Below are 22190 nucleotides of genomic sequence, written 5' to 3'. Positions count from 1 at the left end.
CGCGAGCCGCTCCAAACGTCCAAATCGTAAGTGTGAGTTTGAATAAAGGCAGGGGAAATATACGGTGTTTTCCGTCCTTTCAAATGTGTCGCATGTGAACTGTCGTAAATACAAAAACCTCCTTATTTTGCAGCTTGAATCCAATACGGTAAATCATTGCTCCAGGAGAGTCATTTTGTAATATCCGAGGTACGCGAAGGCAACATGAAAGTCACTTACCTTGACACTCAGCAATAAAAAAACAACAAAACCCCAACAAAAATAAAAAAAACAAATGCACATTTTTGGCAATTCGATCTAAAAATTGAACCCTCAATCTGCAATGTATTTGAAAGGAATTTAGGCAATAGACAACGCAAAGAGGCACATAATAGTGAATTATAAGATACGTAGTTTTCTAAGCAATTTGAAAAGCCTGGCGTGCATTTCTGTTCGGCTCACTCATGTACCCCTAAATAAAATAGTTTAGTTTTCAGATTATTATTTGAAAAGAAAGAAATTGCAAGGTTTTTTTTAACTTCCTTACTATGTACTGCTTTGTGTTGATCCAACACATACAATTTAGGGAATTTTTGACTTAAAAAAATGAAAAAGTCAAAGACATAAAAGCTTCTCCATGATCTATATGTGTCAAATGACTTTTAAAGTACTTCAACAGGACCTTTTTTATATATATACTTTATAGTTTTTATAATATTCACTGTGGAAATAAATGTTAACGTTTATGTACATGAAGCAACACAGTCAATAAGAAAACCATTTTTTAATTCCAGTTCAAACGACTTCCACACAGCTTCAAAAAAAACTGTTTTAATAAATAAGTAAAATCACAGTGAGCAGAAAATATTCTTGTGCAAACTCCAAGGTTCTGAGCATAAAATATTAACACAAAAACCTCAAGATTTGTAAATCATCACTAAAACATGACAAGATGTGGAGGACAATTTGGCTTCTCGGTGCAAAACGTTCACGTTTGTCAACACGTGCACTTTCCCAGTGGAACTGGTCACAACGAAGTAGAACCTGATTGAAAATGCAGTAAACACTTCTGGTGGTCAAAGTGCTTGAAGAAGTTTTATGAGGTAAAGCAGAGTCGGAACAACATGGTTTGGGGTGTGGTGACGTCGGCCACGGCCAGTTCCTGTCCGTCCGTCAGGCCCAGCTCTGAAAAAGAAAACTCATGTTGGCAACAGAAGTGAAGTAAAACATTCAAAATGTTTTCCTTTGACAAGGTACGAGTCTGTGCTGACACGTACGATAAAGCACCTCACCTCTCAAGCTCTTGGAAAGGTTTGGCCGTGTCCTTTGTTCGATTGAAGCAACCGACTGTGAAAGAAAATACCTTGCGTTAAGTTTGTGCTTATATAGTTTCTGGACAAAACAAAACAGAAAAAGAAGAACTAAAAAGTCAAAGGAATTACCTGCAGATATAAAGTTTTGCTCTTTCCTTCGACAGTTGCTGTTACAGCAGGTGATTTCATTTGCCTTAAACAAATGTCGAGTTGTTAAAAATCCAACATATAAATTAGGTACGAAAATTGATAAGAAAACATGGAGAATCAAGGGAACCTACAGGGAGGCGCTCTCAGTGAGGTAGTCCAGAACCTCCTGAAGGGTGGAAGAAGGAGTAAATTGTAGATCCTGAGGTATCTGGCTGCAGGCTGAGCAGTTTTCCTACATCAGGAAGAGTCACATATTCACTTCAGCCAATCGAAACATCTGAAATCTAGAGATGAATATGAAACAAGAGGGGACAAACCTTCCGTTCTGCCTCAAAAGTGTAAGTGTATAAGCCGTCCACGTCATTGAAGACCATGTAATTGCTAAGAGGTAAGTAGGCGCTGCAAAAATGGAACATATGAGGAACAGTGAGGGTTGGTGAACACATTTGTAGACATGTCTGCAAAAAAGATTTACCCCTTACCTTGTTGCTAGCTTGAAAACCTCTGTTGCACAAGCAGCTGCGTCGCAAAAAGAGAACAACAAAGAAGTTCAGGCACATGTGTTGGTTTTTTTTATAAAACACGTTAAGTAAAGACTGACGGTGTTATTCCGCAACAGAGGTTTTCAACCGACAAGAATGCTTTTCAGTGTGAATGTTGAAGCGAAGCCAACTCGGTTCGCCATTTTCCAAACTGAAGACGGAGAAACAACAGAGGTGTAAGACTGTTTTGAAGGAAACCGTTTCCTAAGTAGCAACAATAAATGTCTGGTTTAGAGAGAGAGAGAGAGAATCATATCAGATAAAAGGAAGTACAGCAAAGTTACTCTGTTTCACTCTTTTGAGAGTGAAACAGTCATGGAACATATGAGACTTCCAGATGTTGGAAGACCTTTGAAAATCTCAGAGTCTTTGCAAAACACAAGTCTGAATCCACCAAGAAAATGCCAATGAATGCGTCTAAAATCTAAGCTACTTACCAGCAATGACAGCATTTGTAGAAGCTACAGCTGGAATTATTCGTTTGACAACACCTGCAAAATTCAAAGGGAAAATCTTCTTTGCTTACCTTGTCATTACTTAATCAAAAAAGTACTGATTAAGTAATCATTACTTAATCATTAAATAATGATTAAGTAATCATAAGTGATGATTATTTATTATCAATAGAATTTGTCAATGACAAATGGCATTGACAAAGGTTCAGGTCAATGAAATACCAGCCTGCAAAAATATAAAACATCATAAAAACATGTCTCTGTTACTTTTTTTTTTTTACTCTCTAAATATACCAAGCAGAGACTGCAGCAAAAGTTTACAAAGCAGGTTAGCAACGTTTCAGTTTTATGCATCTCGACTTATTTCCCAGAGGAGTAGCGGTCAGCTAGCAGCAGACGTGCGGTTTTATGCTCACCCTGTGTAAGTCTGTAAGTAACTCCTGTTATGTTGAACTCTGCAGACCTCTCCAGAGACCTCTGGAACACCCACTGGATGTGCTCTGGCTCATCTCCGTCCAAGGCTACACCCTCTAAAACAGAACAGCCAAGGAACTGAGCTAAAAGTTACAAAGACGATATTTAAAAAAAAAAAAGAAGCTGCGAGTAAAAGTAATCCGACTCCGTCGTTTACCTCCAAAAGGCATCTCCTTCGGCCACTGCAGTATTCGTACATATTCGACGCAATGTTCCGGCAAACGAGGCATTGTCGCTATTGTGCACATGGGGAAGTTGATCTACAAGAACAAGTGGACATTGTTCTTGTAGATCAACTTGTATTTGATTCGGTGCCCGAGTCGGTCCAGTCAATATAGCTCTTCCTAAAAGGTGTGTTAATTACTTGGGGAGGATAGAGTTCAAGTGTACAGTCAACGCAGGCTGTCAAGCCTGGGAGAATGACCCTGGCGTTGCCTTTAAAGCCTTCGGTCCCGCCATCAACAAGTGGGATAACCGAGGTTTGATCCACTTCGCCATCCTCATACACGAGCAAAGATAGCTGTGCATTAAAAAAAAAAAAAAAAAACAAGAAATAGAAACACTTAAACGTGTTCTTGTCAACTAAAAATCTAATTTTTCATATTTAAATGCACATAAAGAAACACACTTACCAGCATACCATTCATCCACCTCCTGGCAACAATGGAGTCAAGCCCACAGACGATAATATGGAATTCTACATGAAGACAGGTGTCAATAAATTAGGTACGATTTCAAGTAGGAAACGGTGAAAATGCAAAGAACTGGGACACAAACAAAAAGGATCCAAAAGTAGGATCACACACAATAGTAAATAAATCCTTTCCATGGCTTATTTACCATTCAAAATACGTTTTAATCAACCTTTCTACTTCTCATTGACCTTCAACTGCTGACTGATTCAAATGTAAATTCCTATCGGTTGGTTCTCATTATTCTGCTGAAGGCTGCAACTAACGATTATTTTAGTAGCTGATTAGTCTATCGATTATTCAGGCGATTATTTGGATAAAAAAAAAAAAAAAGAAGAAGTGGCACATTCTGCAGATTTTTCATTTAAACACTTAAGCCTTTCAAAAAGATACAAACAAAGTACTCAACTCTGTTTTTTAAATAACAGATTGCCAAAAACAATCACTTTTTTTAGTGATTGTGGCAAAGCATGCTAAAAACATACAACCATCATCTACATGTCAAAAGTTCAAACCTTTCTGATATTCACTGCTCATTTACTATTTTTTTGGATTAACTAATTAATAATTGGATAGAAGACGGTGCTGAATAGGATATTTGTTTTTGGATTTTTTGGGGGGGGTTTTGCAGAATTTGAAGCAGGTGAAGCTAAACTACGCCACTTGAGGAGTTGTGGGTGGAACATATTTACAGTTTTAGTTTAATTACTGCCCCCAGTACTTTATTGTTTCAGGAAATGACCTCTTTTTTAGTCTGAATTCTTTAGTTAACAAGGTAATAAAATATGGCAACATTATGATTACTTCATGATGTTCCACAAGCCTGTTCTTTTGATGCTGTGACACATTTCGTAAATTTTTTTCTGTACTGAGCCTTGAATGTTGTTTGTCACTAATGAGCAGCTTTCTACAAAAGCGGTCACTATATAACTCATTGTGAGAGTGTTATTATGGTAGCTCACTTCACTACAAAATGCCGTATTATGCTGCTCATTGACTGCGTTCCTCGTCAGGAAAATTATTACTTGAGTGGATCTGAAGAGAAGTCAGGGGAGTGTATTAAAAATGCTTACGTCTGTAGAACGTTTCATCTAAGTCTTGAATTTTCTTAAAATGCCTGCAGAAACCATTAAGGAGAAGACCAATTTTTAAAACGCTAATTTGCTTTCACTTCCTGAGAATTGCTGTTGTGATCGGCCGCTTAAATTGTGCTTTCTAAAATTAAACTTGTTTCTTCCTTCTTACAAAGAAAATTTCCAAAAATATTGTGGGTTAGCAATCTAAAATCTTGCGTCCCTTTCAATGAAAAGGATACGGAACTACGTGGCACCCTGGTATTCGGCTGTTGATAAAATCTGCTGCAACATCCGCCTTGGGCCGGCCTACGTCTTTTGATCTGGTGAAAAAATGTCCACAGATTAAAGTGACATTTCATCATTGTTTTTTTTTCTCCAAAGCACTAAAATGTCAACAATGCAATAATTACACTGACCTGAAAAGGAACTGCCGATTCAGATTGGAAACATCTATCGTGTCCATGTCAACCACACTGATGTTTCGGAAACCTGATAAAGCCTGAATGGCAAAAGTTGGTAAGAATTAACTTTACTAAAACAGAACGTAATGCTGGGTAAATTTTCAAAAAGCAGTGAGTTTACCAGGTCTTTCAGCAGCTCACATCCCAGCCCACCGGCACCAATGACCAGGATTTTACAGGTGTCTATCAAAAACTGCAAGCACTGCGGTAAAGAACACACAGAGGTTAAACCTCTGAAGAAGGGTGGAATACGTCAGGTCGGGGGCAACACAAGCGCTGCGTTGAGATCGCTACCTCTGCGCTGGGCTCAAAGTCGGGATGCGTGAACGGCCCTGACCGCTCAAGGAACTTTTTGATGTGATTCCATCGACCTTCCCACTCACAGCTGCCTTCGCAGACTCCGTCAACAATCATCCTGGAGAGGATAGGCACATTTAGAAATCACCTTGCGCTGTACATCAAAAAGACTTACAATGTAATGTTGTCAAAGAAATCACACACAAACAAGGACTCGGACTATCTACATTAGGTGAAGTGGGCGCTTTACCGAAGAAGACTTATTAGGCCTGCTGTGTATATGTAGTACCTTGAAAAAGTTTTCATACTCTTAGGTTGTTTATTTTTTTTTGCATTTTGTCAGATAGCAACCACATACTTCTGAGTATTTGATGAGTTAGACCAACCTGAAGTAGTGCGTGCATCTGAAGAGGAAAGGCATGCAAAGTTTTCAAATTGATGAAGGAATAAAATCAAGGATGAGGTATGCATAATAACAAGACAGAATAATGCGTCAAGGTGACCACTATTCATTCCACTTCTCAATTAATGCACGACTTCGTGTTAGCCTGTAACATTCCAACAGAAATACTTTGAAATTCGTGGTTGTAACATGACAAATGTGAAAAGGTTGACAGCTATGCAAGGCACTGCATATAATCTTTTTTTGTTTGTTTGTTTTGTTTTTCCTGCGTTTGTCCTGTCTTAGCTCCTATTATTTTATTACTTTTTGAGACAGGCGTTTCGACTCATGTTTCCTCCCTCAACAGCTCCTGGGTAGATAAAATCGGTGATTAGTCTTGCATAAATAGCTATTATGTCAACAGTGAACATATTATTTCTCCAAATAAGTCAGAAAAGTTTTTTTAAAAATTACAACAAAAAAAATCACTGCTCAGATAAGCTAGTTATTTACGTCCGACTAGCCACGGTAAATGCCCCAGAAGAGGCTACTTGTGTATTTTGTTTACAGCCCAGGTTAGCTTCTTCATCTAGCTAACTAACGTTCGCCTTCTTCCTGTCTAAACCCGGAGCCTTGGAAACCTCAAACCTTCACTAACTTCTCAGTCAGCTCCACTACTCTCCTTCTTTTCTTCTCCCTAAAAAGAGAGAATAAAAGAAGGTTGATTCACACTGTTCTTCCGTAGGTTAATGTGATCAGATAGCATCTTTCTCGGGGTTTCGGTCTTGTTTCCTCGGCGGCTACTTACGGCTCGTCCATCTCCGCCATATTTTGGTAACTTCAGGTGTAAAAGCCGGTGGCAGTGAACGCGCGTCCAAATACAGAATAACAAATATATATTGTAATAAACTTATATTTTAAGTGCTTTGGAAAGTATTTGTAAGCTAAGACGTAAGTGTTAGGCAATTGTAGTATATCTATATAGAAAAGACAACGTGGCTGTATCTGCATTAATTGAGTTGGTTTAAAAATTCCCAATATCTTGAAAGCATCACGAGTGCAATCCAAAAACGCAATTCCTAATATTGTCCGACAGGTGGCAATGTTGGCTGTAAGGCAGCAGCTGCGGATAAGCTAACAAAGAAATATGTTAGAAAAAAACAAACCAAAAAAAACATCACTTTTGGCAGAACTCAATTCATCTCATATTTACCTGAAATTAAGAGCTCTTATCTCATGATAGGTCGATGTCGACGTCAAGATTTCCAAAACAAATGACCAAAAGAGAGAAAAAAAAAAACTTTTTTTGTTCATTTTATTTTATTTTTTATTTATTCTTTGTAAAGGTAAGGTTTGTTTTAAAGTAGGGGAGAACACAGTTCTTTTTTTTTTCTTGATTTCTTTAGACCTATGGTTATCATTCATGCAAATGTTTTAGATTTTGGACTGTGAAATTGTCCAAAATTTCACAAATATTTGATTCTGAAAAAAAAAAACTCCAGAGACCCGTGGTTTCTTTGCAAATCCGCAAGTATGGACAAAACAGAGTTAAACACAGTAATGACGCATCGTAAACTTGCTCTTTTATCTTCGCCTACTGAATTATTTTTGTACAAAATGAATAATAACCTTAAACATCTACAGAAAGCAGTTGAGCATCGGCTCTGGACACATCTAGCGTGCTCTGAACATTACTGAATATTATCAACCAGTTTGGTGTGGCTCTGTAAACACATGCAGCTCTTTATATTATACATTTTTGATTTAATATGGCAGCTGTTTCTGGAGCCACGGGTCTCCAGAAACAGTGTGTCCTCCCACACGGACTTTGAGCGCTTGTTGATAAGTACCACAACTTTTACAGGCAGCTCCATGGTGACAAAAATACAATTCTGATGAAAGAACATGTGAAGGAAATCCAAAACATCAGAGCATTGTGGAGCAAGCAGTCAGCTGGGAAACAATTAGCCAAGGACATCTGAAAAGCCAATGCAAAAATTTAAATTAATTACTGAAGCCTCTTAGGAGTTTTCACTCATTTTCACATGATGGTAGCAATTAATATTGGTCATTAGAAGAATAGCAAAAAAAAAAAAAAAAAAAAACAAGATGCAGCCTAATGTTGGTGCCCTGTCACTTTGTTACTAGTAAAAGTTACTAGGACTTTAATGGACCCAGGCATGTGCTGGCTGCATGACCAACAGGTTTTTTTCTTTGTTTTTTTTTTTTTTTACCAGGATTGCTTTGTGTCAATTTTCTAATTAAATCTGATCAGTTTCTCTTTCCCTGCTGAAAAATAAAAATAAACTTCCGCGCAGCATGATGCCACCACTCATATGCTTCAAACACGTTATATAACTCACAGCTTAGGTCTATTTTATTAAAAAATTATGTTTTTTGTTGTTGTTGTTTTTGTTTTTGTTGTTTATAGAAAAAGAACATTCCTTGCCTTTTGTCTTGATGTCGGTTCACACAAACATCTATGTTGTCATTCAAACTCGTTGTGGTTCATTTCAAATTGAGAGCGAAAAAGGGTTAACGCTTGGAATATACTTTATTACTAGAATTTCATAGACTAGTGTCAAAAATTATTTAACCAGTTCTCATTGGCTTAGATTCTTTCAGAGCCATCATCCACATGTTATTAAATTATTATTATTATTTTTATTATTATTATTATTATATTTATTATTATTATTATTATTATTATTATTATTCCAATCTTCTCTCTGACTCACTGCTCGTGTCAGGAACCCCTTTCCAATGTTTACAGACTTTCCAGTGAGGACGTCTCCCTCAAGTCGCTGCCTGATTTAATGTGTCCACAGTTTGTTAATGAATCTGTGTGTTTAATCTCTCATTTCGAAATGATTAATAAAAAAAAAAAAGCCCAGACGCGGCTCTGCATATCCAAAGGAGGTGCTTGTGGGAGCAAGAACGTAATTAATGCGTCATACCACACCTCCTCTGTTATTAACGGAAACATGGAGTTGGTACCTTTCACTACAGGTCACTGGGAATGTGCTAATGTATGCACCGATAGCTGATGAAGTAATTTACCCTGGAAAACGGCAGCAGAACCAAAAGAGTTTTTTTCTTCTTCTTCTTCATGGATTCTATGATTTGATCGCCCCCACTCCACCCTGCTGCTTATTAATGAGACGTTCCAAGTGACGGCGTCTGAAACTTGATCACTAAAAATAACTGCTGTGTCCACGTCCTTCATAGATGACTGCCCGTCGAATCAGCTCCCTGACTGGGCCTCGGTCTTCTTCTGTCTCACCCTCAGCTGCACTCTCGTGTTAAGCGGGACAAAGTGATGGAATTTGATCCAAACTATCAGATTATAATAAGGAATGATGATGAAGGAGCTGCAGCAATTCCAGCCAGCTTGCTCCCTGTGCATTTGTGGGTTTTCTCCAGACACTCCGCTTTCCTCCTCCAATCCAACAGTTAATATGTCACTCTAAACTGAGCAAGTGTGTACGATTATGGATGGTTTACAAAACGTATGAATTTGTTTTCTTAAAACATATTTTGGGCCTTTAGCAGTTGTTGAAGATGCTCTGCTTGTAAAGCAGGGCAATATTTTTCCAGTGTTGACATGTTTTCTTTTTATATCTATATATTTTCAGTTTAAATACCATCTGTCATTCTCATGGTGAATGTCACCACTGTGCCTTTGAGGTGACCCACCTCTCCGCCATCCATCACCGCCAATTCCTGTTAACCCGCATGCTGAGATTGAAGAGTCCTGACTTGAAGTGACCATTACTGGATCCTGGCATGCCATCAAAAGAAAGGCACCTTGTCAGTGGAAGCGGGTCCTCGGAGAAGAAGAGCTGCTTTTGCTCCTTTTTTCTTTTTGCAAGAAAACAGAGAAATGGACAGACTTTTCCATCATTGCAATGCAGAATCAGGAGTTTTTGCCAGCTTTATGGCCTCATATGTCTTGCCAATCCATTTGCCTTTTGATGGCTTTTTGTCTGAATTTTAAAGTGGAGCTGATTGGACTAATAATGATGTGTCACGGCGAAGCAGCTCGTGTTTGGCGCTCGGCGACCAGAAGACGGGGAGAAGCTACAGATCTAGTGTTGTGTTGTGCTGTTCTAAGTGATTGATGACTCTCTCTCTGTTGTGGTGCTTTGATTAAGACTCTTGTGATTTATCGCCGCTGCTCACAAAGTAATTAGAATTTGTACACAAGAATTGCAAGCAGGTGCCAATGGGTTCCAAGAACCAAGGTGTGTTCAGGAGCATTTCTGATCATTTTTGACATAAAAATAAAACATATGTCTACATTTTTTAGCCACTATCCAAGGATCTACATCAAAATACTTGGTAAAAGGTACAAAATCCATTCACAAATTGCATCTTTCTGAACCAAATATTATGCATTTCATACAAATGATTGATCTACTATTAGACTACCGTGTTCAGATCCTGTGGTTCAACAGCCTACAGCTCCTTTCAGTTTATGTTTGCCTTGTTTCCTCTTCGCAACCCGGATTTGTGGTGGAGCTTTATTTAGGAAGTGGGTTATATCCTTCCTCTCCACCAAGAACATTACTGAGGAGTAAATCCGGAGGTTTAAAAGCCGACATTTGGCATGCAGGATCGACTGTCGGTTTACAGTTGATCAATCCCTCTGTTGAATGAAGATTCTGACAAAAAAAAAAAAAAAAGGTTCAGCTATTGAAGTTTCAGAAATTTAGGTGAAGAGTTGGTGACTCCTGCTGCTCGCCTATGTTTGTTTCACTTGTTTTCTGCGGATTCTGGTGTTTTGTTTTTCATTGGGCATGTCAAAAATGATCATAAAACTGCTGACGATTTGGTGTAAGACCAAGTAAAAATGAGCATAATTTGATGTTCACAGAGACTTTGTACCCAGTCTGACGAAGCCCGAAGCATTTTGCAGAGACAAATATTTCAATGTGTGATGTAGACGCCTGCAGACGCAAACCCAACACGATCTGCCCCTGTAACCGCAACAAAAACTTCTGTGAAAGCACTGACTCAGAGGGGATGAAAGAGATTTCAAATAAAAAAATTTTAAAAAAAGGAAGAAAGTGGTCGGATAATATGTATTTTGTTTGTTTGTCGTTCTTTCACTCCACAGTTATGCAACAGTTTGTATTTGTAAGGCAAACACGGAGGAAATGACCTTTTTCCTCTGGCCTTCAAACCAACGTATGCATGTGCTGGTTTGGCGTTGTACTAGAAAACTTTTTTTTTATTTTTCTATTATTACATAAAGTGGGAGGGGGGCTGTCAAGTATTGGCACAGTTGCCTTCCAGGAAGAGGAAGGTCCTGCAGGTTTGCTGTATTTTTGTTTTACATCTTGTCCCTGTGCAAGAGAGGAGAAGATGAAGCAATTGATAAACAGCACAGGCTACTACTTGTAAGGTTCTTGCATTGCGGTACTGTATTTATTTAAATATATATGTCTATATGTTAAGACAGCTGCATGAGACAGCCTCTCAGCGATTCATGGAACTTGCCAGCTGCTGTTGAGCTTAATGTTTTCCCCAGCTCACCATAATATACTGTGTAGCAACAAAACTGAAATAAAATACTAATTAAAATTTCGGACTACTAACTTGTGTATGAGTGCAGTGTATTGTTTCATGTTGATCAGTTCTTACAGACTGCTTCTCGTTAAAAAGTATAGCTTATTTGCGGCTGACTTTAAAGTACCACATAACGTAACGCACAGACACAGGCTGAAGAATGGTTGGAAGTGTGTGCCGCCGTTACATTTCTACACTTCAGGCTGGCGTACCAAGAGCAGGGTTAAAACCGATTTTAAAACATCTGCCTGCTTGAGATGTAACACTCTGAAGCAAAGAGAGCAGGTTGTGCTCTCTGAGGACGCTGTTGCAGGAGTGAGCGTTGCCACAACGAGCTCCAGCAGATGAGATTGCACCCAAGCTCTCTCTCATTACACCTCCTCTAGTGAGGATTCACAGTTTTTTTTTTTTTTTTTAAACAGCAGCTCTCTTTGTCTTTGTGTGCCTGTTAAGATGCGGGAAACATAAAGTGTGTACTTCAAATCCAAAGGCGTTCAGATCTCATTTCTGAAAGCTGAAACATTTCACCCCTGGTAAAGTGTGCCAGGTTATTTGTCTCGTTTGCATCAATTCCATTAAGTCTTCTCCAGATGAATTCCTCCTGTTACAATATGCACCTGAAGGCAGCATTTGTTGGCGCCAAAGCCGATTGCGCGCTCATTTTAAAGCAAAACTTACTGCAAACATTCTTGGCCAAAGTTGACATGTCAGCTGTGACAATGCATTTGCTTGAAAACAAAGCCTTTAACGGAAAGGCAGGCAGTGACTTGTTAGCAGTCAGTCGACTGATTGGTCACTTCATTAAGAAACATATAACATATAACAGCGACGGAGGGGAGTTTTTGTTCACCTCTGTTTGTGACTCTTAACCTGGAGTCACCCAAACAAAGAAGAAGAAATGGTTACACCCGCCACCTAATATATTGTAAGACACGTAGCTCCGTTTTTCGCCAGTCAGTGTTTTATTGCTTCCGCAAAGTAAGTGTTTAGGTGTCGTAAATCTTTTCTGCGCTCAGGATTTGTGGGAACACAACAAACACAGCTGTTCATTTTGAATCCATTTCCTTTCGCGGTAACAGCTGCCAAGGAGCTGATTAATAATGAAGTAGAAAATTAGATTATACTGAGCCATAAAGTTCATATCTCTCTGTGGAATGGGATAATTGTTCTAGCAGTGATCATAAATGTTGGCGCAAAATTACCATAATGCTCGATTTGAAATGAAGTTTCAGAACCATTCCTGCAGCGGGGACTCGAGACCGCTTACTCGTTCAAACAGCTACCGTCTTGTTTGGAGCTCATGAAAAGTACAAGTGAACATAAGACAGGAATACAAGTAAGTGATATTTTAAAAACATATACAGAGTTCAGGTGGTAAATATGTGTTTAATTCTTGCAAAAGAAGCTGGCAACAAACTAGCTACATCCTTAAGCTCACTGGAACATCCACGTCTTCCACTCCACTTTCAAGACACAGCTCTTGTGCACACAGGTGTATAGAATGAAATTGTTCCGTTTTACCCATACATACTGAGTTAAATGTCATTGCAGACACTTAGCAAACAGCCTGAGGCGGGGCCTCAGCTGGATAGCGTTCGATGTTATTTGCATTTTATGACAGCGTTCCGACGGGCGACCTTAACATGGCTGCTCCTAGAACTAGGCTATTTTTAGGCCCAGCGGGGGAGAAATGACTGCCATTAGTGCCACACAGTATTTTAAAGACCAAAGTTCTGTTCAAGACTTTTTTTTTTTTTTTTTTTTTTGCTTTCAACAACCGTTTAACAGTTGTACAGAAATGCATGCACGGCAGAACCGGTTCCCGTTAGCTTTGTCATGTGACAAAGAGACTTCAGCAGGTTTTCAGCTTTATAATTGAAAAAATTTGATTAATTTGTTTGTAAATTCAAGGTTCAAACATGATTAGATTCTGTCTAATGACATTGGGTGCTAAATTTGGGTCGCAAATACCCCCGAAACCTTTTCATTAGAATTTACTCAATGATTTTGTTAGTTGTATGGTGTGTAGAGTAACTGTAAGGCTGATATGTTTACATTAGTTATATTATTTTGGAATATGTTACATTAGTAAAATTCAGGAAGCGTCGTACTTGTGCTTGAGAAAGTTTCCTTGTTTAAGGAATCGCGTTCATTTAATAATTATCAGTATTCAATAATTCACCTTTTTGCATTTTTTTCTGTGTAACAAAATTCCAATTTATTTGTCAAATATTCACTTATTTTCTTGTGTAGGGCATATCTGAAATCTTTAAAAGAAAATGCAGCTTGGGAAGTTTAAATACTTCGTGGTGATGCTACATGACACCCCATTGGCTGCTGTTTGCGAAGCAGCCAATCCAGGAGCATCATTAATTTTCCTTGTCTGTGCAGGTAGAGAATGAAGGTCTGTTAGGTTTTGGTGTAGAGCCAAGAAGGTTTCCATTGTATTAATGCATATTGAGGTATACTTGGTGTTTAATTTATTAAAATAAAATTTGCAGGCAGTTGTGGTCCCTTGTATCCAGCTTTAACTAGATTAGCTACAGTGCTAACACTAAGAAAGTTGAATTTGAAACTCTGAGGGAATTAGTGACAAACATTTTAACCATGGTTTTCAGAGAAAAAGTGTATATTATATTGCTAGACTATGTTTTTTTTTTTTTAATTATTGCTATATCAGGAATGCTTAACGGTTAATCACGTGCCAAGTTGCAGGGTTTTTTTATGCAAGGAAAAACTACAAAATATTCAGTTAAGTTACATTAGCCAAATTTGTGCTTAAAATGTAACCCAGTTAAAAGTGTTTGAATGTTTTTACAGCGGCTTTATTTATTAAGCTGTAATAATAATAATAATAATAATTAGTTTTTCAGTGTCATCAAAACAGCAACAAGTGGATTTTAGCCACTGTCCCGTTCACAAATGTTACCAAGGTCTCACTTATCCAACAAGCACCAACACAAATGAAGTTCTGGATCTGTCCCATAATTCAACATATTATTCAACATTTCCTCCGACACACGGATTTGTTTGTTCACCCACAGCAGCATCCTTCCAGGTTGATTGTTCACACAAATTCTTTGATCCGCACGGACGAGGCTTTTTCTGGCCTGGGTCTGCGTCTGTCATTTGACATTGGACGTGCAATCAAACAACCAGGAAGAGCACAAGATGAAGTCGGTGGTGTTTGGAAACAGGTAATAGGTAGTTCTTTCAGAACGAACATAGAAAAGAGCAGGATTGTGTGGTTTTTTTTGGGGGGGGGTTTGTCTTTGCAATTATAAGAATTGTGTTTGACAGGGACACGTTATATTTCAGTTGTTCAGTATTTAACTGTTTCCCAACTTCGCAGTGCAAGGGCACAACTTAAAAGTTGCCTTGAAAATGACTTGGTAACATTACTAATTACTTGGTTCTCAACTAATCGGCTCTGTTGTTTTATGGTCATACTCACAGTTGAAGCTCCAAATGTTTTATCCAAGACATTCATTTTTCCATGGCGATAACCCATGGGAAGATAATCCCCATGGGATTCCTTAATGCACATCTTTGATGACCAAACCTAAACAGCTTTAATGAGCTATGCCCCTTCTGATTAGAACACTGTGAACTGACTGAATTAACATTTTACACCCTGTGTGGATTAGAAAAACAACTTTCCCATCCATCTTCCAATCCATTAAAGTTGTATGTCAAATTATTGCTCAGCCACATGAAGAGAAAGTGTCTCGTGATTTATTAAAAGCCTTCAATCACTTCCTGGCCACGATGACAGCGTGTAACACTGGAACTGAACACGAACTCAACAAGCTGCTTTACCAAATGTACAGCACACAACATAAATCATAAGAAAAATAAAGTCCACAAGGAGAAAAAGGGTAGCTCCATCTTTTCCTGCTCCAACAGAAAGAAAAGCCATCAGTGTGCGCTTTAAGCTGTAACATAGGCCAAATGCACCGTATATGTAAGTCTTCAATCACTGCTGTCAACGTGAGGATTTAGTTTGCAGGATGCTGGATAGGAAATCAATTCAAGTCAATCAGGACTAAAGAATCTTCTCACTTCCTAATAAGAGCAAACAAATATCCACTTTATCCGTGTCATGACTTGACCAACATTCATGGAGCTAATAAAAACACCCAAAAAGAGCGGATGCTGCATTCTCGGCGAGCGCACCGTCCTTACGATTAAAGAAATCTCCATAAATCTGATTCATTTTGTGTTTCATCACTTTGGAGCCAGCATCAACACTGAAAATGGCTTCATTGTACACAAATGATGACATAACGAGTAATAGCAAGACTTCTGCATGATAATGCAGGTCTTTATATGAGCCGTGGCTACAGAACCTACTTTTTCATAAAAGCCACATATTTGCTTTGGTGATATTGTTCCCATGGTAGCACTGTTACTGATATAAAAATAAAAAAATCTTGCCATGTGTTTTCAGGGAAAGCAATAAAAACATTACTTGAGGGTGGGAGCGAGGCTACTGTGGGTTTAAGACTCATTCAGAAGAAATCAGCCATGTTGACACAGATATCTCTGGACGGGTTCCACGCTTACATCAAGACAAACAGGAGTTATTCTTCCAGGGTGAAGTGGCCCTGCCTGCTCAGATGCTCAACTTTAAATTTTATCTCCCAACTCTCAAGATGTGGTCGTATTTGGAAGGCGTCCGGCTCGCAATTTCATTTTTACACGTGAGTACGGAGAAACGCATTTTGACAAAACAAGCCGTTTCTTTTACAACGCCTGGGTGATTGCGAATGTATCAAGTCGTGTACAAAAATTAGGACGTATGTCAGTGCATTTGAAAGCATGCATATTTAACATCCATTTTAGCAATACTGAAAACTTAAGATAACATAAATAATCAATGACAACAACAAAAAACAACATTTTAGAACATTTTCTAGATGTGAGGAATATTCAACTTCTGTTGACAAACCAGACTTTTCAGCTGAAATCAGTACTGTAGCCTGATTTAGTAATCATGTTTTTGTTGTCTGTTTTTTAAGCTATTTTTTGTTGTTTGAGTGCAGCTGTACCTGTTTTCGTTCAAATATTGAATATTTAATTGTGTGTGCTCCAATTTCTTTTCCCACATGGTTGTGTATCGCTAACACTATTAGATATCTTTTGCACAAAAGTCCTTTTCTGTGGGAAAGAACAAACTGTAGTGGAAAGACAAACAAAAGAGAAAACTGCTAATAAAACAAGAAATAATAAAAGTCATATATCTACAAAAAAAAATTGAGGCGGTGTCTGTACTGATCGCATTTGCAGCAATGCTGTCAAGTTTATTTGCTGGTGTTAAATTTTCCTGCTGACTTTAAGGTGTTGACAGCTCGTCGTCTCCTGGGTTCAAAATGCTGATGGGCAGATGTAAGATTTTAAAACGCAGGCAGAAACGGGGCCAGAAATCAACATGGACTCCTTTCCTGTGGTCTAACTTTATTCACCGCATGATTTATTTCGGAACTTACACCCCAGAACATATTTATTGTTCTGCCTTCGTTTTGAGTAAAAACTTGGCCCACGTTTTCCCACGGAGATCAAAAACCTTCCAAAGTTTTTCATCAGGCCAAATGTACGGTGCACAGTTCAAACACAGAGCTTGTTCATGAAATATTTCCAACAAAATGAGTGGATCCACAAAATAATGGCTTCCTTAAGTCAAAGTTGAATTTAGGCAATTTTTTTTATCGTGACACTGCTTTGTGTTTTGTTCAATTTCGATCAGCTTTTTCAGGTTCTGACAGGAGCCACCCTCCACAGGAAGCTTTCATTCCTACCAATGTGTCATCAGGGAAAATTTGATCTGCAAATAAAGTCCTTCATGTCAAATACTTTTACTTTTAGTCACAACAGTTTGTCATTACAGTTTGGTTCCCTTCGAGTCGTTAATGAATCGAATGCCATTTAGCCATTTAGGCGTAAGAGACATGAAAAATTGTGATTGTGACTAATTACATCTGTTGACACAATGTAAGCCGCATGTTTGTGAGCTGCGGCATCGCCGATTTTAATGACACACCAACCCATGAATCACGGTGATTAAATAGTTTTAAAGGTGTCAACTGTATCCACCAGCTACTTGTCTGCCAGGAGTGAAAGTCGATGGCACAAAAGCCTGCATGTGTATTTTGATTAATCGTCGGGAATCACCTTTTCGGAGCCACACACACAGTGCTGCTGCTGGCAATCATTACCATAATGATGTTAGTGCTCAGCTCTGCCCTTGCAGCGACTCTGGTTGCTCCTTCTTGGAAAGTAATAGATGCACATCGGAGATGAGACTGAGACAGTCTTTGTCCTCCGCGGGTCGAGACACAGGCAAAGAGAACTTAAATCAAACTCTGCCTCCTTTTGAGTGAAAATGCTGCTTCGTGTGGCCACCGCCCGGTTTTTGATGGTCTTAACCGAAAGTGTGTGCAAAGGTTTTCAGTTGTTCCCAGTTCGGGGGTTGGCAACCCGCAACTCTGGAGCCACAGGCGGCTCTTCAGCCTTGTTGCAGCTGCTCGCTCTGGTCTTGAGAGAAACGAACACAAATAACATTTATTTTTTTGTTTATATAAATTTTTTAACTTTGATCTGCAAATGCAGTCCTTCATGTCTGATACTTTTGCTTTTAATTGCAACAGCTTGCCATCACAGTTTGGTTGCCTTCAAGACGTTATTAAGGTGTAAATGGCTCACTGTTTACTCCATGTGCACCTTAAATGGCGTATCCCTATCACCCGGGACATCGCCACGTGTCCTGGCAATTTGCCGTTTGTGGGCAAATTCTTTTAGGGAGATCAGGAATCCAATCGTGAGATTTTGCCCAAAGGAAGATATTTTATAGCCATTCTATGTCTGCATTAGCACAAACTTTGTAATGGAGTTCATAAAATGTGCATACTGCTTGAAGGTGAAGAGTTTCTCACAGCGGTGACTTGCTTCTTCACATGGGCACTTGCAAATTTCAGTGTGGCTTAAAGATATAATTGTTTTTAGCATCAGGTGCTTCTTTCAAGGTTCATGGGTGTAGACATTCACAGTAATGTTCTTCCAGTTCAGAATTGTTTCTGAACACCCTTACCAAATTCAGTTCTCAAAAATTGTTTTGGGATGGACAAAGCAAGCCTCTGGAATAATCCTCCCAAAGCCCCGACCTCAACTGTAATGAAAGTTTCCGAACTATGTTTAAAATCTGGAATCATTTTAGGTCGTCAACCAATTTAAATTAATTTACAGATTATCTCAGTTGGGGTGGTAAAACCTCCAGAGTGTGGTTCAGGATGTTATACCAGCAACTCTCTAAAGGGAATTTCTCAGGGTCGTATGTGTATTTTTAGGATCTGTACATGTCACTATCACTTTGTGAGGACTTTAAAAAAATCATGAAAGTTTCAGATAGTTTTATTTAAAAGAATGAACTTTTTTTGAAATTTTTTTTTTTTTTTTATGTTTTGAACCACAATGAATGAAACATTGACCAACATAATTGATGTTTATGATTTTGGTGATGGCACTCGTCAAAGCGTAATGTTTGTTCAATTGTCGACTGCATGTTGTTTCCTTTATAACTTTGCAATTTTGTGCTTTCATCACGTAAAGCACCTTGAACCGCCTTGCTGATGAAATGTGCCATACAAATAAAGTTGACTGATTGATTGATGTATCTTGGGAATTTCAAAATCCATGTGAAATTCATGCCCATGAGAGATGGATGTAAAATTCTCACTGGAACCACTAAAAATTTCATGAACTAAATATTTTTTTTTGGTTACAATACGACGTGTTTTGCAGCTTAATAGTATTTCGATTATGTGGCTGGGTCTCCAGGGGAAAATCATAAAAACCCCATAATATTTGACCTGTTTGTGTGGCTGTGATCTCATCAGCATCAGCAGCTACTTCACCTCGTCTGAACAAATTCACACACAGACACCCAATATATGACCAAATGTTTCAACCTCTGTACACTTGATGCTTAAAAGGCCGCCGTTGCCAAAGTAATATATCTTTATTGCCTACTTAGACCTAAAGGGGCTCCATCACCTGACTGTTAAAACGTGGTTATTGCACTGCTGCTGCAGAGCTGAACTCAAAAGCCTTGCAACACAGGAGAGAGAAGAAAACGACTGTGGGGATAACACACCCTGGCCACTGGGTCAATGAGGGGTGAGCGGCAGAGTGCGTCCCAGGAGGGGGAGCGAGAGGGATCCTCACCGCTCCCAATAATGACAGAACAATATCCCTCCACCAACATGTGCTGCGATGACAGTAACGATTGATTGAGGCGGGGTTTTATCAAGGATGACCCTTCTGACTGCTGCGTTGCCATGGATGCACATCAAGTCCCTGAGTGATAGTCGTTGACTGACATCAGCTGATGCAACGTAAAGAATTACATCCGTCACCTGGGGCTGATGTGCTTTATAGATAATGTTATTTTCCAGTGTTCCCTGATTCGTTTATGCACCTCGGAGAGCAACTCCGTCTCACTGGCATATTTCATCCCCTCCCCTTCTTTTTCCTCATGAGCCACGAAATGCTTCAGTAATCATATCCAAGGTCACAAACATGATTTCTGGATGGACTTAAAGGCTTTTTATTATTACAGAAGCGCGCTTATTGTGACTTAAGCCACTACGTAATTCAATCCAGGTCAATTCAGCGTTCTTCAGAAAGACACAAGCGAAACTCAAAGTGCTGATCGAACAAACGCGCAATATAAAACAGCTTTTGAAATAAGACAATTATAACGAGTTCAGAAAGGATGAAAAGTTCATAAGGAGTAAGATCTGGAAATACATAAAAATATGATGTAAAAATTTTCATATGTCAAAGGATAACATCAGCAAAACAAAAAATGTACTAAGCAAACAGTACAAAAAAATTTTGCAATGCAAATTATAAAAGCTCTGTCAAAGTATTCTGTCTTAAACACAGTTTAGCACTAAGTTGAGCAAATACAGGACACATCTTCCTTAGCTCAACTTTATTTTGGTCAACCACATTTTAACATGGAGTAAAACCATAGGACGGAATAAAATAGCTACTTTTAATTTCGCATCATTGGAAAAAGTTAAAACACAAAAAATTAGAATGACATGTTTGAAATAAATCAACAGGAACCCGTAGGCATCACGTAGAAATCAAATTTTACATTACCTTTAAATATTCTTCAGCAATAAGTCATGAAATAAAATCTGACCTTCAAAATAAAAGACCCAGTAGACTGAGACTAAAAACCTATTTTTCAACAGATTAAAGGGCAGAACACTGAGGTACGTTTTAAGTCATGTTTTAAAATCTTGAAGCGTTGTCCAGTCGATTCATACCAAAGGTGGAAGCTGATTCCAGAGCAAAAGGTCTCTGAAAAACTAAAGAAAAGAAGTTCCTTTAGTAAATAACTGGGCTGAACCAACACCAAGATCATCTTCTCTTTTATCTCCCTTTTAAAGAGCTGAAAACTCAATGGGATGTCATTATTGTTTTAAACGTCTGTATGTATTCATAAAACAATGTTAGTCTCATTATTTTCTGTTGGCCGACACAAAGTCTGGAAATATAATTAGTGGTCAACCAGAGTCTAGAGTTTGATTTTACTTTGATAGGTACAAGAGAATTTTCCCCACCAAATAATTTGTTGTTAAGCTTGAATCGTGAATAACTATAATTTGATGGGTAAAATTTAATATCTTCAAGCTCTTGAGTCAAAAAAACTTAAAACTAAATTGTTTTTTGGATATCTGGGTCAAAGCCTCTTCCATCAGAGCCATTAATCTAAGTATGGGAAAATTTTTGTCTTTCATTTTCCACATGATCAGGTTTACATGCTGAAGCATATTTCCACAGCGTAGTGCTTCCACAGGCTTCGCAAATGATAATTGACCGGACTTTGCTCCCGCTGATGTAAAAAAAATCCCACCAGTTTGTATGTGTAGCACATTACCACCCGTCACACCCCCATCTCACAACCGAGCCCCCACTCTGTCGCTTTCCCCTTGCTCCCCCCTGAGGCTCACAGCGCACAAGAATCCACAGGAGTCTCCGACTGCAAACAGCTCAGCAGAATCTGTGAGCAGAGGTTCAGGCCAGCTTGGCCACCTGTGTCCCCTGGGTGTGCCTCATGAGAAAGAGATAAAAAGAGAAACACGGGATGGTTGACAGAGCGGTTCGTCAATGCTCTCCGGGGAAATGATTGCCCTGCTGCAGAAAAGAAAAAATCACAAGAGCAGTCGATGACTTGAGGAGAAGATAAGGCAGAGGAAGAGATGACACAAAAACAAACACTGGATTCACAAAAAGAACAAAAAAAAAGTCACCTGAAATGTTTGGGACAGATCACCTGAAGAATACAATCAACTTAAGAAACAGCTGATGGTATATTTAAAAACATATTCGGTCGCAGGATTTCATAGTGGATTATGGAAGCGCTATTATATAACCTGCACACCGTTTGTGTTGAAGTTTGTATTTTATTTTAGAAATTCTTAGCAAATTGATTGAAGTTTCAGTGAGCATTATTTCAGAGGGTTTTGTTTTACACCACTTCACTTTTACATCATGCAGCTGACATGACCGGAACATCTCTACATTTTTGTTTTGTTGTCAGAATTTGTTTCACGCAGGAAGACTTATGGTGGTGCACCTCCTTTAAGTTTAGGGGCTGCGTCCTTCGAAGGACCCGGTCTAAGTAGGAGGCCATTTATTCACGTTTTCTTTGGACTGCAAACGGTCTATTTGTTCTACTGGAACGAACTAGCTATTGGCTCAAGATAGTTCACTAATTAGCCTGAGC

General features: G+C 38.8%; 1 protein-coding gene across 5 annotated transcripts; it reads right to left on the bottom strand.

Moving 5' to 3' along the window:
• Window positions 1-746: 746 nt before the first annotated feature.
• uba3 (ubiquitin-like modifier activating enzyme 3) lies at window positions 747-6660 on the bottom strand. 5 transcript variants are annotated; one of them, XM_055027412.1, is made up of 18 exons: window positions 6630-6649; window positions 6480-6518; window positions 5437-5557; window positions 5264-5344; window positions 5098-5180; window positions 4921-5001; window positions 4679-4722; window positions 3546-3610; window positions 3278-3433; window positions 3071-3173; window positions 2856-2969; window positions 2422-2475; window positions 1925-1961; window positions 1760-1841; window positions 1574-1674; window positions 1422-1485; window positions 1272-1326; window positions 747-1164 (listed from the first exon to the last, which is right to left on the bottom strand). In XM_055027412.1, the coding sequence occupies exons 1-18, from the start codon at window positions 6647-6649 to the stop codon at window positions 1076-1078; spliced, it is 1389 nt and encodes a 462-aa protein (XP_054883387.1). In that variant the 3' UTR covers window positions 747-1075. The 5 variants fall into 5 exon arrangements, with proteins under 5 accessions (XP_054883387.1, XP_054883388.1, XP_054883389.1 ...); XM_055027413.1 differs by lacking the exon at window positions 6630-6649 and adding an exon at window positions 6146-6191 and having other exon boundaries at window positions 6480-6606; XM_055027414.1 differs by lacking the exon at window positions 6480-6518 and having other exon boundaries at window positions 6630-6660.
• Window positions 6661-22190: the final 15530 nt, after the last annotated feature.

Source organism: Poeciliopsis prolifica, unplaced genomic scaffold (assembly GCF_027474105.1).
Source record: "Poeciliopsis prolifica strain line A6 unplaced genomic scaffold, Auburn_PproV2 SCAFFOLD003, whole genome shotgun sequence".
NCBI classification, from domain to species: domain Eukaryota; kingdom Metazoa; phylum Chordata; class Actinopteri; order Cyprinodontiformes; family Poeciliidae; genus Poeciliopsis; species Poeciliopsis prolifica.
The sequence above is the reverse complement of the archived record's forward strand: the minus strand, read 5'-3'. Positions and strand labels throughout refer to the sequence as shown.

What these genes read in the sequence shown, in the direction of transcription:
- uba3 (XM_055027411.1), bottom strand. Translation starts at nt 6,252, where the DNA reads ATGTTCACTGTTGACATAATAGCTATTTATGCAAGACTAATCACCGAT. An exon ending in GTGAGCTGCTGAAAGACCTG is followed by an intron (nt 5,181 to 5,263) that starts GTAAACTCACTG and finishes TTTGCCATTCAG; the next exon opens with GCTTTATCAGGTTTCCGAAA. An exon ending in CTCACTGAGAGCGCCTCCCT is followed by an intron (nt 1,486 to 1,573) that starts GTAGGTTCCCTT and finishes CATTTGTTTAAG; the next exon opens with GCAAATGAAATCACCTGCTG.